The sequence below is a fragment of the Zea mays genome, chromosome 3 (assembly GCF_902167145.1).
Source record: "Zea mays cultivar B73 chromosome 3, Zm-B73-REFERENCE-NAM-5.0, whole genome shotgun sequence".
In the NCBI taxonomy this organism is placed as follows: Eukaryota; Viridiplantae; Streptophyta; class Magnoliopsida; order Poales; family Poaceae; genus Zea; species Zea mays.
The window spans coordinates 132,041,996-132,058,344 of NC_050098.1; the positions used below are offsets into that span (position 1 = coordinate 132,041,996).

Genomic DNA, 16,349 nt, shown 5'->3' on the forward strand with positions numbered 1-16,349 from the left:
CGGTAAACCCCCCACTTTGATGGAGAGGACTACGGATTTTGGAGTCACAAAATGCGTAGCCACTTATTCTCTCTCCATCCAAGTATATGGGAAATAGTAGAAAATGGAATGCACTTTGATAGTACGGATAGTCCCATGTTCATTAATGAGCAAATTCACAAAAATGCACAAGCTACTACTGTTCTTCTAGCTTCATTGTGCAGGGATGAATACCATAAGGTGAGCGGCTTGGATAATGCCAAGCAGATTTGGGACACCCTCAAAATCTCACATGAGGGGAACGACGTCACCATGCTCACCAAGATGGAGTTGGTGGAGGGCGAACTTGGGAGATTCGCAATGATCAGGGGCAAGGAGCCAACCCAAACGTATAACCGGCTAAAGACCCTCGTCAAAAAAATAAGGAGCTATGGAAGCACGCGATGGACGGACCACGACGTCGTCCGCCTAATGCTAAGGTCTTTTACTATCCTTGATCCACATCTTGTGAACAATATTCATGAGAATCCTAGGTACACCAAGATGACGCCCGAGGAGATACTTGGAAAGTTTGTAAGCGGGTGGATGATGATCAAGGAGGCTAGATACGTTGATGATGCGTTGAATGGCCCAATCCAAGAGCCTCAAACCATTGCTCTCAAAGCAACGAGGAGCAAGGAGGCGCTACCTAGCAAGGTGGCACAAGTTGAGGTGGCCGGGCTTAATGATGAAGAAATGTCCCTCATCATCAAGCGTTTCAAGACGGCGCTAAAGGGTCGTAAGGAGCATCCCAACAAGAACAAGACAAAAGGGAAATGCTCATGCTTCAAATGTGGTAAGATTGGTCATTTTATCGCTAATTGTCCCGATAATGATAGTGACCAGGAACAAGGGAACAATAGGGAAAAGAAGAAGACTTACAAAAAGGCTAAGGGCGAGGCACACCTTGGAAAGGAGTGGGACTCGGATTGTTCGTCGTCCGACTCCGACAACGAAGGACTCGCCGCCACCGCCTTCAACAAGTCAGTCCTCTTCCCCAACGAGCATCACACCTGCCTCATGGCAAGGGAAAAGAAGGTAAGTACTCATAATACTAGTACTTACGCTTCCTCAAGTGATGAAGAATCTAGCGATGATGAAATAGACTATTCATGTTTATTCAAGGGCCTAGATAGAACTAAGGTTGATAAGATTAATGAATTAATTGATGCATTGAATGATAAGAATAGGTTATTAGAAAAGCAAGAGGATCTTTTGTATGAAAAACATGATAAGTTTGTAGAGGCACAAAAATCCCTTGTTTTAGAAATTAAAAGGAATGAAATGCTTTCTTGTGAATTGTCTACATGTCATGACTCTATTTCTAGCTTAAAGAGCATAAATGATGATTTGAATGCTAAGTTAGAAATAGCTAATAAATCAACATCTTGTGTAGAACATGTTGCAATTTGCAATAGGTGTAAAGATTTTAATATTGATGCTTGTAGTGAACATCTAGTTTCAATTTCTAATTTGAATGATGAAGTGGCTAGTCTTAATGCTCAACTTAAGACTAGCAAGAATGAATTTGACAAACTAAGACTTGCAAGGGATGCCTACACGATTGGTAGACACCCCTCAATTAAGGATGGTCTTGGCTTCAAGAGGGAAGTCAAGAACTTAACAAGTCATAAGGTTTCCATCTCCGCCAAGGAGAAAGGGAAGGCCCCTATGGCTAGTTGTGCTCAAAAGAACCATGCTTTCATGTATCATGATAGGAGACATTCTAGGAATGTTTATAAAAGTTATGATGCTTTTGATTCTCATGCTATGATTGCTTCTAGTTCTTCTATTATGCATGATAGAAATTTGGCTAGAAAAAATGTTGTTCATCATATGCCTAGAAGAAATATTGTTCATGTTCCTAGGAAAGTAATGAATGAACCTTCTACAATTTATTATGCTTGCAATGCTTCCTTTGCTATTTGTAGAAAGGATAAGAAGGTAATTGCTAGGAAATTAGGGGCCAAATGTAAGGGAGACAAGACTTGCATTTGGGTCCCTAAGACTATTGTAACTAACCTTGTAGGACCCAACATGAGTTGGGTACCTAAAACCCAAGCCTAAATTTGCCTTGCAGGTTTATGCATCCGGGGGCTCAAGCTGGATTATCGACAGCGGATGCACAAACCACATGACGAGGGAAAAGAGGATGTTCTCTTCCTACGTCAAGAACAAGGATCCCCAAGATTCAATCATATTCGGTGATGGGAACCAAGGCAAGGAGAAAGGGTTAGGAAAAATTGCTATTTCATCCGAGCACTCTATTTCTAATGTGTTCTTAGTTGAGTCGCTTGGATATAACTTGTTGTCTGTGAGTCAACTTTGTAATATGGGATATAACTGTTTATTCACAAATGTAGATGTGTTTGTCTTTATAAGAAGTGATGGTTCATTAGCTTTTAAGGGTGTACTAGACGGCAAACTTTATTTAGTTAATTTTGCAAAAGAGGAGGCCGGTCTAGATGCATGCTTAATTGCTAAGACTAGCATGGGCTGGCTGTGGCATCGCCGCTTAGCACATGTGGGGATGAAGAACCTTCACAAGCTTCTAAAGGGAGAACACGTGATAGGTCTAACTAATGTAACTTTCGAAAAAGATAGACCTTGTGCAGCTTGTCAAGCAGGTAAACAGGTGGGAAGCTCTCATCATGCCAAAAATGTGATGACAACATCAAGACCACTAGAGTTACTTCATATGGACCTCTTCGGACCCGTCGCCTATCTAAGCATAGGAGGAAGTAAGTATGGTCTTGTTATAGTTGATGATTTTTCCCGCTTCACTTGGGTATTCTTTTTGCAGGATAAATCTGAAACCCAAGGGACCCTCAAGCGCTTCCTAAGGAGAGCCCAAAACGAGTTTGAGCTCAAAGTGAAGAAGATAAGAAGCGACAATGGGTCCGAGTTCAAGAACCTTCAAGTGGAGGAGTATCTTGAGGAGGAAGGAATCAAGCACGAGTTCTCCGCTCCCTACACACCACAACAAAATGGTGTGGTAGAGAGGAAGAACAGGACGCTACTAGACATGACAAGGACGATGCTTGGTGAATTCAAGACGCCCGAACGGTTTTGGACGGAAGCCGTGAGCACGGCTTGCCACGCCATAAACCGGGTCTACCTTCATCGCCTCCTCAAGAAGACTTCATATGAGCTTCTAACCGGTAACAAACCCAATGTGTCTTACTTTCGTGTATTTGGGAGCAAATGTTACATTCTAGTGAAGAAAGGTAGGAATTCTAAGTTTGCTCCCAAAGCTATAGAAGGGTTTTTGTTAGGTTATGACTCAAATACAAAGGCGTATAGGGTCTTCAACAAATCATTGGGTTTGGTTGAAGTCTCTAGCAATGTTGTATTTGATGAGACTAATGGCTCTCCAAGAGAGCAAGTTGTTGATCTTGATGATGTAGATGAAGAAGATGTTCCGACGGCCGAAATACGTACCATGGCGATTGGTGATGTACGACCACAGGAACAAAAGGAGCAAGATCAACCTTCTTCCTCAACAATGGTGCATCCCCCAACTCAAGACGATGAACAAGTTCATCAAGAAGAGGCGTGTGATCAAGGGGGAGCACAAAATGTTCATGTGATAGAGGAAGAAGCGCAACCGGCACCTCCAACCTAAGTTCGAGCGACAACTCAAAGGAATCATCCCATCGACCAAATATTGGGTGACATAAGCAAGGGAGTAACTACTCATTCTAGACTAGTTAATTTTGTGAGCATTACTCCTTTGTCTCTTCTATTGAGCCTTTCAGGGTAGAAGAGGCCTTGCTAGATCCGGACTGGGTGTTGGCCATGTAAGAGGAGCTCAACAACTTCAAGAGAAATGAAGTTTGGACACTAGTGCCTCGTCCCAAGCAAAACGTTGTGGGAACCAAGTGGGTGTTCCGCAACAAACAAGACGAGCACAGGGTGGTGACAAGGAACAAGGCACGACTTGTGGCAAAAGGTTATGCCCAAGTCGCAGGTTTGGACTTTGAGGAGACTTTTGCTCCTGTGGCTAGGCTAGAGTCAATTCGCATATTGTTAGCCTATGCTACTCACCATTCTTTCAGGTTGTTCCAAATGGATGTGAAGAGCGCTTTCCTCAATGGACCAATCAAGGAGGAGGTGTACGTGGAGCAACCCCCTGGCTTTGAGGATGAACGGTACCCCGACCACGTGTGTAAGCTCTCTAAGGCGCTCTATGGACTTAAGCAAGCCCCAAGAGCATGGTATGAATGCCTTAGAGACTTTTTAATTGCTAATGCTTTCAAGGTTGGGAAAGCTGATCCGACTTTATTCACTAAGACTTGTGATGGTGATTTATTTGTGTGCCAAATTTATGTCGATGACATAATATTTGGTTCTACTAACCAAAAGTCTTGTGAAGAGTTTAGCAGGGTGATGACTCAGAAATTCGAAATGTCGATGATGGGCGAGTTGAACTACTTCCTTAGGTTCCAAGTGAAGCAACTCAAGGATGGGACCTTCATCTCCCAAACGAAGTACACGCAAGACTTGATCAAGCGGTTTGGGATGAAGGACGCCAAGCCCGCAAAGACTCCAATGGGAACCGACGGACACACCGTCCGTTGATCAAAAGGCATACCGGTCTATGATAGGGTCCTTACTTTATTTATGTGCTAGTAGACCGGATATTATGCTTAGTGTATGCATGTGTGCTAGATTTCAATCCGATCCAAGGGAGTGTCACTTAGTGGCCGTGAAGCAAATTCTTAGATATTCAGTCGCTACGCCTTGCTTCGGGATCTGGTATCCAAAGGGGTCTACCTTTGACTTAATTGGATATTCAGACTCCGACTATGCTGGATGTAAGGTCGATAGGAAGAGTATGCCAATTCTTAGGAAGGTCCTTGGTGTCATGGAGTTCTAAGAAACAAACTTTCGTTGCCCTATCCACCGCTGAGGCCGAGTATGTTGCCGCAGAACAGTGTTGCGCGCAACTACTCTAGATGAGGCAAACCATCAGGGACTTTGGCTACAATCTGAGCAAAGTCCCACTCCTATGTGATAATGAGAGTGCTATCCGCATGGCGGATAATCCTGTTGAAAGCACATTGACATCCGGCATCACTTTTTGAGAGACCACCAGCAAAAGGGAGATATCGAAGTGTTTCATGTTAGCACCGAGAACCAGCTAGCCGATATCTTTACCAAGCCTCTAGATGAGTCGACCTTTTGCAAGCTGTGTAGTGAGCTAAATGTCTTAGATTCGCGGAACCTGGATTGATTTATAGCATACATGTGTTTTATGCCTTGATCATGTTCCTTAATGCACTTTGTTGTTTATGTATGGTGCTCAAGTTGTACAAGCACTCCCCGGACCTCACAAGTCCATTTGCAAGTGATGCACATATTTAGGGGGAGATGTGCTACAACTTGACCCTTTGAGACTAACTGTGTGCTTGAGTTTGCTTAATTTAGTCCCAAAGGAGGTCTGAAAGGGAAAAGGTGGACTTGGATCATGCAAGACTTCCACTGCACTCCGATGAAAGAGTAACTAACTCCAAGTTCATATTCATGCTCTTATTGCCTTTTTAATTCTTAATTGAAGATTTTGGTGAGGCAATGGGGTTTAAGGGCCAAGATTGATCCTGTTTTGATGCTTGATGCCAAAGGGGGAGAAAATAAGGCCAAAGCAATAAATGGATCAGCTACCACTTGAGAATTTTGAAAATAGTAGAATAGAGTTTTTGGTTTGTCAAAAATCTCTTATTGTCTCTTTTGTCAAAAGTTGGCCTCTTGTGGGGAGAATGGTTGATTATGGAAAAAGGGGGAGTTTTTTTTGAAATCGTTGATCAATTTCTCTTGGAACAACTCTCTTTATGTCTCAACAAGTGTGTTTGACTTAGAGATAGGAATTTGAGGTTGATTTGCAAAAACAAAACCAAGTGGTGGCAAAGAATGATCCAAATATGCCAAATTTGAATAAAAATAAATTTGTGTTCTTATTTGCATTGATGTTGCACTTCCTTTAGTTGCTTCTTGTTGTGTTGGCATTAATCACCAAAAAGGGGGAGATTGAAAGGGAAATGTACCCTTGGGACATTTCTATAAGATTTTGGTGATTAAGTGCTCCACACAAATGCTTTGAGTAATATTTGTGCCAAAGACTCAAGAAGTGCAAATCAAGAGTAAAGGTATGTTTCTAAGACTTAGTACATTGTTTTGGAGACTAATGAATTGTGTCTAAGTGCTAGAAATAGGAAAAGACCAATTTGGAAAAGACTTGGCTGAGCAGCCAAGACTCTGTGCAGTCTAGGTGCACCGGACTGTCCGGTGCGCCAGGCTGGCGTCTGTCAACTGGCTGCTCTCGGGATTTCGTCGGCGGCGTACGACTATAAATCACCGGACTGTCCGGTAGTGCACCGGACTGTCTGGTGAGCCAACAGTCGGCCGAGCCAACGGTCGGCCGCGTAATCCGCGCGTGACGCGTGGCAGAGCCAACGGTCAGAAGGGGGCACCAGACTGTCCGATGTGCACCGGATAGTGTCCGGTGCGCCAACGGCTCTGAATCTCCAACGGTCGGCTTCGCCAAAGAAGGAAAGAAATCCGCACCGGACAGTGTCCGGTGGTGCACCGGACTGTCCGGTGCGCCAGGCGACAGAAGGCAGGAATTGCCTTCCTGGAATGCTCTCAACGGCTCCTAGCTGCCTTGGGGCTATAAAAGGGACCCCTAGGCGCATGGAGGAGTACACCAAGCATTCTCTAAGCATTCCTAAGCACCAAGACTTCAATTCCACGCATTTGATTCTTTGTGATAGCAACTAGAGCTCCATTTGAGTAGAGAACTCTTTGAGTTGTGTTGAGAGCTCTTGTTGTGACTTGTGTGCGTAGTGTCGCTCTAATTTTGTGTCTTGTGTGCATTGCTCATCCCTCCCTTACTCTGTGCTTCTTTGTGAACATCAAAGTGTAAGGGCGAGAGGCTCCAAGTTGTGAAGATACCTCGCAAGCGGGATATAGTAAAAAGCAAAACACTGTGGTATTCAAGTAGGTCTTTGGACCGCTTGAGAGGGGTTGATTGCAACCCTCGTCCGTTGGGACGCCACAACGTGGAGTAGGCAAGTGTTGGACTTGGCCGAACCACGGGATAAACCACTGTGTCTATCTGTGTTGATCTTCTTGTGGTTATCGTGTATTGCAAGAACTCTTCTCTAGCCACTTGGCTTTATTGTGCTAACCTCTAACAAAGTTTTGTGGCATTAAGTTCCAAGTTTTACAAGATCACCTATTCACCCCCCTCTAGGTGCTCTCACATACTCCATGCATTATATATGAATTCCCCATTCCGTGGGTGAATGTGGGTTGTTGGGTACGTAAGTACTCACTCTTGCTTATTTGTTGTTTTTTAGAGAAGGAGATCACTGATCAGGTAAGAGTCACGCCTGTTCCCAACCATGCCTGTGGCTGTTGGACTGCTGATTTGCTTCGCGGCGTAAATCGGGCTGCTTCAGCCCCACTCTGATGATATGTCCCGAGTTGTGGACCAACTCTTAAAGTTGATCGCCACCTTTATAGGTTTGTCTCGTTTAAGTAGATCTAGAACCATCTGACATATAAATGTGTTTACTAGCCTCCTGGGACTAGTAATTGTATCACATTTGAGTCCCAGAGGATTGGGACGCTTCAACCTTCTCTTTGTATGAAGTATGAATTTTTATTTCTTTGCTTAATCATACCTGGCTCGGACCATCCTGGAAAGAAACTCAATGTCATGTTAAAACCCTTGATTGAAGAATTGAAGGAGCTTTGGAAAGGAGTCAAAGCATACGATTATTAAAAAAATAGATATTCAAACTTCGAATTGCGTATTTGTGGTCGGTACATGACTTCATGGCGTATGCTATTTTTGCTGGTTGGAGTACACATGGTAGATTGACATGTCCATATTGCAGTTCAGATATAGATTGCTTCTGTCTTGCTCGTGGTGGAAAGATCACTTACTTCGATTGCCATTGACGCGGGTTGCCTAGGAAATACCCCTTTAGGAGCGATAAGAAAAAACTTTATAAAGAACACAGTGGTCTCCAAAGGACCGCCAAAATGTTTGAACGTAGCAGAAATATATGCTCAGCTGAACAACCGTGTCCTAAATGAAAAGGGGACAAGTACCAAGGATTTGGAGTGGACCATAACTGGATACATGTATGTGGTCTGTGGGAGCTCCCTTATATGTCGTCATTGATTCTTGTGCACAACATTGATGTCATGCACCAAGAAAGTAATGTTCTTGAAGCCCTCATACACACCTGCATGCATTTTGAAAAAACAAAGGACAATCTGAAAGCTTGAAGAGATCTAGCAATGCTTTGTGACCGACCAACCCAAGTGCTCAATGACAACGGCAAGCCACCACATGCATTGTTCTGACTTACCTCTAAGGACAAGATCGAGGTGATGAGATGGATGAAAAAATTAAATTTCTTGATGGTTATGATGCAGGCTTGAAAAGAGCTGTGAATTTGAAAACGGGAAAACTAACTGGGTTAAAGAGCCATGACTTCCATATATTAATGGAGAGAATTATCCTTGTCATGTTTTGTGGTTACATGCCCGATGCCATGTGGCAAGCAATAGCTGAGCTAAGCTATTTCTACAGGCAGATCTGTGCTAAAGAATAAGTAAAAATATGATGGAGAAGTTGGAAAAAGAAATATAAATGTTGTTATGCAAGGTAGAAAAATATTCCCACCTGGATTCTTCCAATGCTCGTCTACAGGTTGTGAACGCGTACATGAAGCGTCGAGGGCATTCTATCAACAACTTTTGACAATATTCATATGTCTACTTGACTGTGGACCAGTACATTGAGGTAAAAATTTAATCTAGCAACTCATTCAGATGTGAATGCAATTTTGTGCTAACACTTAGATGTAGGTAACTCTTCCATGGATGGAACATCGACCACAGGCTTACAAGGCTTTGTATGAGATATGGGCTTCGCCAGAGTGGATTGAGAAGTCAAACAGGAATCGACATAGGCAGCGCCATCAGTAGGACGGGGACGATGATGAGGTCGTAGTCAACAATACCTATGGGGCTGATGGACACATTCGGTTGGCGAAGCAAATCGTGAGTATGTAGTATTCTATTTAACTCAGAAATGGAATCGGTTTAAACTCATATATTTGCAGGAGGCTCAAACTGGAGTTGTCCCGAGCCCAATCGATGTTTAAGGCGAGGGCATAGAGCAAAAAACAGTGAAATTCCCGATGAGCTATGTAGTCAAGCGACCGCTGAGTGTATGGTTAGTAGTTGTTAGGAATAATGTTTTCTTGCCATATAACTATACATTACATGTGCGCTGAACCTTCATATTGTATTGTAGGAGACTTACGAACAAGAGATGGTTAGGAAGTATGGAGAAGACTTGATTGGCGAGGAGCGTCTACCATTGACGCTGAAGTTGTGCATTCTATTGGAGGAAAGACCCATGGACGATATCAACTTGTGATTTTTTTCAATAATATTGAAACTATGACCGAATAGCTAATTTTCTTGTTTTTCAAGATATTCTATGTTTACTGGTGTGATCAATTCGACGGAGTTGAGGTCTTATGGCGACTCTTTGTCGCAAGTGGGTTGTGGTAGCAGTCGTAGCCGCCGATGCCTCAGTGGGGATTACATGCTCTGCTACCTCCACCTCAGCTACTTCAATTTAGTTTAGACTTATCGTTTGTATTAACCTTTCAAATCTTGAATAAACTTGATTTTGTAGGGATCCAGGGTTATGGGCCACAACTCGCCACCGCCGGTGATACCAGCACCAGGAAGAGCTTCTGGAGGGGAGGGATCTACTACAGGAGAGGTTAGTTTGATAAACAATTCGTTTGAATAGTGGTCATGTAAACACTGTAGTTATTAATATCTTGTTCTTTCTTTTAGACTCCAACCAGATATACGACTTCGTAAACAACTTCTTCACTTCTGAAGGTAGTGGTTACAACTCAAATGACCCCTATATGTGATGATTTGACTCTTGTGGTGAATTGTGAGTTTGTGTTATATTGTAATGGACTATATGTGATCACAACTCAAATAACCCCTATTTGTGATGGAATTGTGAGTTTCTGTTAAATTGTAATGGAATTGCAAGGTATTTTGGTGAACTGTGATGTATTTGTGAGGAATTATGATATTTTGTGTTGAATGTGTGTAATTCTAGAATTGATGTTTCTGTCATATTATTGTGATTATATTGTTGTTAAAATTGTTATTGATTTTACATTTCTTTCATATTTTCTTTTTGAAATTACTTATTTTCAGCAGCCATGTTCAGACCTCCAAAAATAACCAGGTTTATTTTCGGTGGCCACTATTTTTGGTGCCCTGTAAGACTACCGCCGAAAATAAGTAAATTTTTGTGGCCTGGCTCCGGCCGCCGAAAATTACTACTTACTTTCGGCTATTTTTTGGCGGCCACGTACCACAGAAAATAGGGCCCAAGCCGTAGAAAATAGCTTATTTTTGACGGCATGGGCCCTATTTTCGGCGGCACCTAGACGTCGAAAATGCTTTTTGTTCCTATAGTGCTTAAAACAAGAGTCTGATCCGTTCCACTGTAACTTAACACAAAATGGAGTGTTCTTGGTGAAATCGCTCTATCTAGCTCTCATTCGGAAGGAAGCTCCCAACATCAATAAAAATATGGAAGATTAAGTCACCTTTAAAAATTAAGGTCTTTCTTTGGTACCTTTTCAAGGGCTTTTTACTTACGAAAGACAATTTAATTAAACGCAATTGGTATGGTAATAGATCATGCAGTTTCTATCACAAGGATGAGACTCTCGAACACCTCTTCTTTGAATGTCGTTTTGCTAGAGCTGTTTGGTCTTTCTTCCCGTGTGCTTCAAATCTTCCTTTACCAAATAATGCTTCTCATTTGTTTGGATCGTGGCTTCATTGAATACCTAACACTTGGCAATCCATAGTTCTTGGAGCTGCAACGTTGTGTTGGTCTATGTGGCTATGTAGAAACGATTTAGTTTTTGAGAAGAAAACTCATGTTCTCCTTTTGCAAGCTATTTAGTCCATTGGATGCGTTCATGGGATATCCTTCAGCGAGCGGATTCTCATGACTTTGTTACGGAGGCATCGCATCTTTTGACACGAGTGGCTCACTACCGGAATCCGGGCCTTTGCCGAGTGTCGGACTCTTTGCCGAGTGCCTTTTGTCGGGCACTCGGCAAAGGAGGCTTTACCGAGAGCCACAGTCGGCGAAGTCTTGCTCTCGGTAACGAGCTGGTTTACCTAGTGCAGGACACTCGGTACAGGAAAACTCTCGGCAAAGACATGTTTGCCGAGTGTCAAACACTCGACAAAGGTGTCGCTCGGTAAAGGGCCGTCAGCGGCCGTCCTAAAGCTGACGGCCGTCCTAAAGCTGACAGTCATCCTAAAGCTGACGGCCGTCAGCCTTTGCCAAGGGCCGAGGGTCGGCACTCGGCAAAGAGACTTCTTTGCCGAGTGCCAAATATTTGGCACTCGACAAAGAACTCTTTACCGAGTGTCTTCTCTGGACACTCGGCAAATCATATTTTTATTTTTTAGATTTTGTCCACCAAACTTTATGTGGTATGTTCCTACACTATGTAGACCTACATGTATCATTTGTGGACAATTATAACAGAGTTTACTCCATGCATGAATTTTATTTTATCTTCTAATATGCACTTTACGTGTTTACTTTGTAGATGATTCCACATTGGTGCGCCGCACATCCTCTGTGCTGGGAGTAGATGGTGGATAGGTGGTGTTCAGCTGAGTGGGACGAGGCGCACAACGCTAGCCGGGAACGGCGTATGATGATGCAAGGTCCCTCCCACCACCAAGGCAGCCGGAGCCTGGGCCAATATGCAGAAGCATGGGTACGCCCTCTTTTTTATTTAGGTATATAGCACTAGATTAGATATTATTTCTAACTATCTCGTTGGTTTTCTTGCAGTCGGCGTCACATGGTGGCCGGCCTTGCTCCACCTTCTCAGCCTATGCTATGGCCCATAAGGTCAAGGCGACGTCCGATATCACCTACAACCCGGATGACGGGCCCGAGGCCTACACCAACCCCACCATCTACAGCCGCCTTCATGACTACACTGCCATGGCGCAGGAGGTCCATGGCCCAGAATATGATCCGAGCACCGAGCCGATCGACCCCGATGTGCTCATGAGGGTCGGAGGAGGCAAGAGACATGGGCGGTACTGGATTGCCGACGGGGCAATCGACTCGTCCTTCACTCCCACTCTGTCTCAGGTGAGAGCAAGGAGCATGGGCTCGAGTCCAGCCATACGACCTCGGCACGACAGCTCACAGCATCGCATACAGCAACTCGAGGTTAGTGCTTCTGTAACTCGTCCTTCCTTGAGTTTTATACCTTCTCTTTGAGTTACTATAATGTTGGCTTGTAATATTACAGACCCAACTAGAAGAAGAGAGGAGGGAACGTCAAGAGATGGAGGCGAGGATGATGGCGGAGCGGGAGGCGGACCGGGAGGCTCGCCTGGCAGATCATCAGAGGATGGCGGAGATGTTCCAGTACATACAGAGCCTTGGCACCGCACAGGGCTTCGCTCCGCCACCTCCATTGTTCCCTGCAGTTGACCCTGCTCTCTTCCATACTCCTGTGAGTATCAAAATTGTAGTTAGATGTTGGTAATGCATATGGTATAACACATGCAATCTCTTCTCTATGCAGGGCCAATCTGGGGCGGCATCCAACAACCCTCATGAAGGGTTCAGCCCAACGCAACACCAGTCGAACAGCCCACCTCCATGAGAGTTATGTTTTCAGTGTTTAGACTTCAGAATTTGTGTTGAATACTTATGTTTGTGTGGATACTTATGTCAGAGCTTGAGACTTATGAGACTTATGTTCTTGATACTAATGTTTGCGTTGAGAACTTGGATATTTATGTTTGTGTTGGATATTTATGTTTGTGATGATATTTGTGATGTATATATGTGATATATGTGATGTATATGTGGTATCTTTTGTTTGTTTGGATGGAATATAAAAAACAAATAAAAAAGGTGTATACTGGTCACTTTGCCGAGTGTAACACTCGGCAAAGAGGTGTTTTGCCGAGTGTCAGGGCCATAACACTCGTCAAAGAACCAAGACCTGGGCACCGGTATACGTTCTTTGTCGTGTGTAATGTCTCTGGCACTCGGCAAAGAAGCACGCTTTGCTGAGTGTCATACCAAGCACTCAGCAAAGTACCTGACATGGGAACCCCCTCTGGCGGATTCTTTGCCGAGTGCTGTCAGGGCGACACTCGGCAAAGACGCCGTCTCCATGGCCCCGACGCCGTAACAGCTGTTTTTCTTTGCCGAGTGCCCCCTGGCACTCGTCAAACCTTTTTGCCGAGTGCCCGAGAAAAAGTACTCGGTAAAGAAGGCTTTGCCGATGCACTGTGTGCCGAGCCCTCTTTGCCGAGTGTAACACTCGGCAAAGCCTTTACCGAGTGTTTTTAAGACTTTGCCGAGTGCTTCAGGCACTCGACAAAGCCGACGATTCCGGTAGTGGCTATGGATTTCTTATACCGGGTGCATAGGTGGCGGTCTAGTCTTAGAATCCATAGCCACTAGATTGTGTTTGGATTCTTCTTCTTGTTGTTTTGGTTGTATGTTTCCTTTATGAAACAGAGGTCGAAAGGTACTCGTTCAAGAATGTGCTTAAACTCGATATATTTTTCTCGAAAGGTTTAATATATTTTCCTTTTCAAAAAAAAAGCTACCTAGCATGGAGTGGCAGCAAGAACGCCGCAGCCGGTGTGTTGGCGCTGCTGCTTCTCCAGCTGATGGTAGCTGTGACGACGGCGATGGCCCGCCTCCTGCAGGCGGATACCCGCGCGAGGGAGTTTGGCCATCAGTGGGAGGCATCCCCTGTGGTGAATCCTGTATATCTTCATACCATGCAGTTATAAGGCACTCTTGGGTTGCCAATGCATAGACAAAGTATGCATGAAATAATAACTCGTGACGCCGCTTCTTCATTTGGGCTTCAATGATGTTATCCCACGTACGAGGCCACGTTGATCTGTTGCTTCGGTATCTTAATTTCCGTCGTCATTTCACAGGGCCGCTGTGATCTCTGGACTAGCTATTTGTAATTTGTGTTGGGAGAAACACAAGCAGGACGGTGGTGTTCAACAATATTGTGTGTATATATATGGTGATTTAATAATAAACAGGATATGTTGGATGTGTGTACGTACCCATCGCCTGCTCCTCGCGTAAGGCGTATCTCCATTCTCTAATATTTGTCGCCGCTAGTTCATTTGATTGTAATCACGGAACCGTAACTTGTGCAACGCCTACCAAGAAAGAAAGGAGGAACCAATTCTGTTTTAATCTCAATCCATGTGGATCGAACGAGATTGAGAAGCATGTCACTTCTGCCATGATTAGATAGTGTAGTGATTGGCCAAAGGGACCAATATCAGGTTTGAGCTACACTCCTTATTACCATTATAAAAGACTTTGCCATCACTGTCGCATTGCCACCATAGGATGATATTGTAGCTTCGTATCTCATCAGAAACTGCTTCAGATTCGACAAACCATCAAACTTTGGAAATTGAGGTAGCCTGGTCATGGTGTAGCTTATAATTTATCTGCAGCAAGGGAGAACCACTATATATCATACAAAAAATCAACAAAGCCTTGCTCTTCATGGTGAAGGTTGTTTTGACGGCATATGGTTCCTCTAGATGCTCAACTTGTTGCATTATATTACGCAATTGCTCCGACGCTTCATCAATTAATCCTCCTTAGTGATATTAAATAACGGAATAATATTAGAGAAATAAACAATAATCTAAGACATTAGCGCATAAAGATGTGACAAAATGATTGAGTCTGGTCATATTACCCTCCTTCATCCTTTATTGCATAAAAGATTGTAGTTTACACCTTCGGCTTTACAAAGGAGAGCTCGAAGGTAATATTACAGCTTCGAAGGCGGAGTGATTTGATTCTCCCTTGTTCAAAAAGCGAGATCTCTTCATATCATTGTGCCTCTATTTATAGTAACCAAGTACAATTTCATATGAAATTACAAACATGCTCATGGACATGATAATTCCAGTGCACATCCAACCCTGCTTGATACAAAACATGCTCATAATCATGATGATTCAAGTGCACATCCACCCTGCTCGATACAACAGTTGGCGACCTGGTGTGAGAGTCAGACCAGACGGGCTTTCACAATCGCCATGCATGTCATTCTCTCGTGGTCCACGTGTTTATTAATATTGCCATTAATTGGAGGGAAATAAAATCAACAAGAATAGCTTATTGATGAGTCATATATTATGAATACATCTTATCATCTTACCAAACAAAAACATATGACCGTCGATGACCTGAAACTAGACTATTCGGGATCTGCAATGATCTGCTTGTAAATATTAATTTGCACATCACGCCATTGCATGCACATCGGCGTGGGCATTATTAATTTGGATTGGACGAAAAATCAACCAGAGGGCGTCACCCTTTTGCTAGTTGGCCTTGTAATACTTATAATAATTATCCGTATAGTCTAGTACGTACGGGACATCACGCCATTGCCTGTTGTGTATAAAAAGCGAGCATGAGCTAGGTTGGGAGCAGAGCAAAGCGTAGTCATCACCTGTGTCTAGGTTGGGAGCAAAGCAAAGAGAGAGAGGAAAGCTAGCTAGCTAGCATGGAGAGTGGCAGCAAGAAGGTCGCAGCCGGTGTGTTGGTGCTGCTGCTTCTCCAGCTGATGGTAGCTCCGACGACGGCGACAGCCCGCCTCCTGCAGGCGGATACCTCCCCCGTGTTTGGCCTGGACTTCATCGCGAGGGAGTTTGGCCATCCAGATGGAGCCATCTCCTGTGGTGAATCATGTGTCATCATACCATGCGTTTCGACACTCTTGGGATGCCGATGTGAAAACAAACTCTGCGTGAAATAAACTCGTGACGCCGCTGCTACAGTCGGGACGAGGCCATATATCTCTGATCCCTTTACGTGTGAAGAACCAGCTCCATCTTTGTAACAAATTTGTGTTGGGAGAAACAAAAAGACGGTGGTGTTTAACTTATTGTGAAAGGTGATTTAATAATAATATATAATAAACGGTACGTTGGATGTGTGTACTCAATCGCCTGCTCCTCGCGTCCTTTTGACATATTTATTTTCAGCCTGCATACATCTTATTGTAATCACGGAACGGTAACTTGTGCAAAAACATATGGACTCACTACCGGAATCTTTCTGTTTTTTTGCATTCATAGTTTTCCATATTTCGAGTGAATTGCAGTTCAAATATGAATTATACGAATAAATTCAATTAAAA

General features: G+C 43.7%; 1 protein-coding gene across 1 annotated transcript; it reads left to right on the forward strand.

The window, feature by feature from the left end:
- The first annotated feature begins 15,658 nt into the window (after window positions 1-15,658).
- Window positions 15,659-16,149, forward strand: LOC100278315 (uncharacterized). Its single transcript, NM_001371023.1, has one exon. It carries the CDS (start codon window positions 15,714-15,716, stop codon window positions 15,963-15,965), a length of 252 nt encoding a protein of 83 aa, NP_001357952.1. The 5' UTR covers window positions 15,659-15,713; the 3' UTR covers window positions 15,966-16,149.
- Window positions 16,150-16,349: the final 200 nt, after the last annotated feature.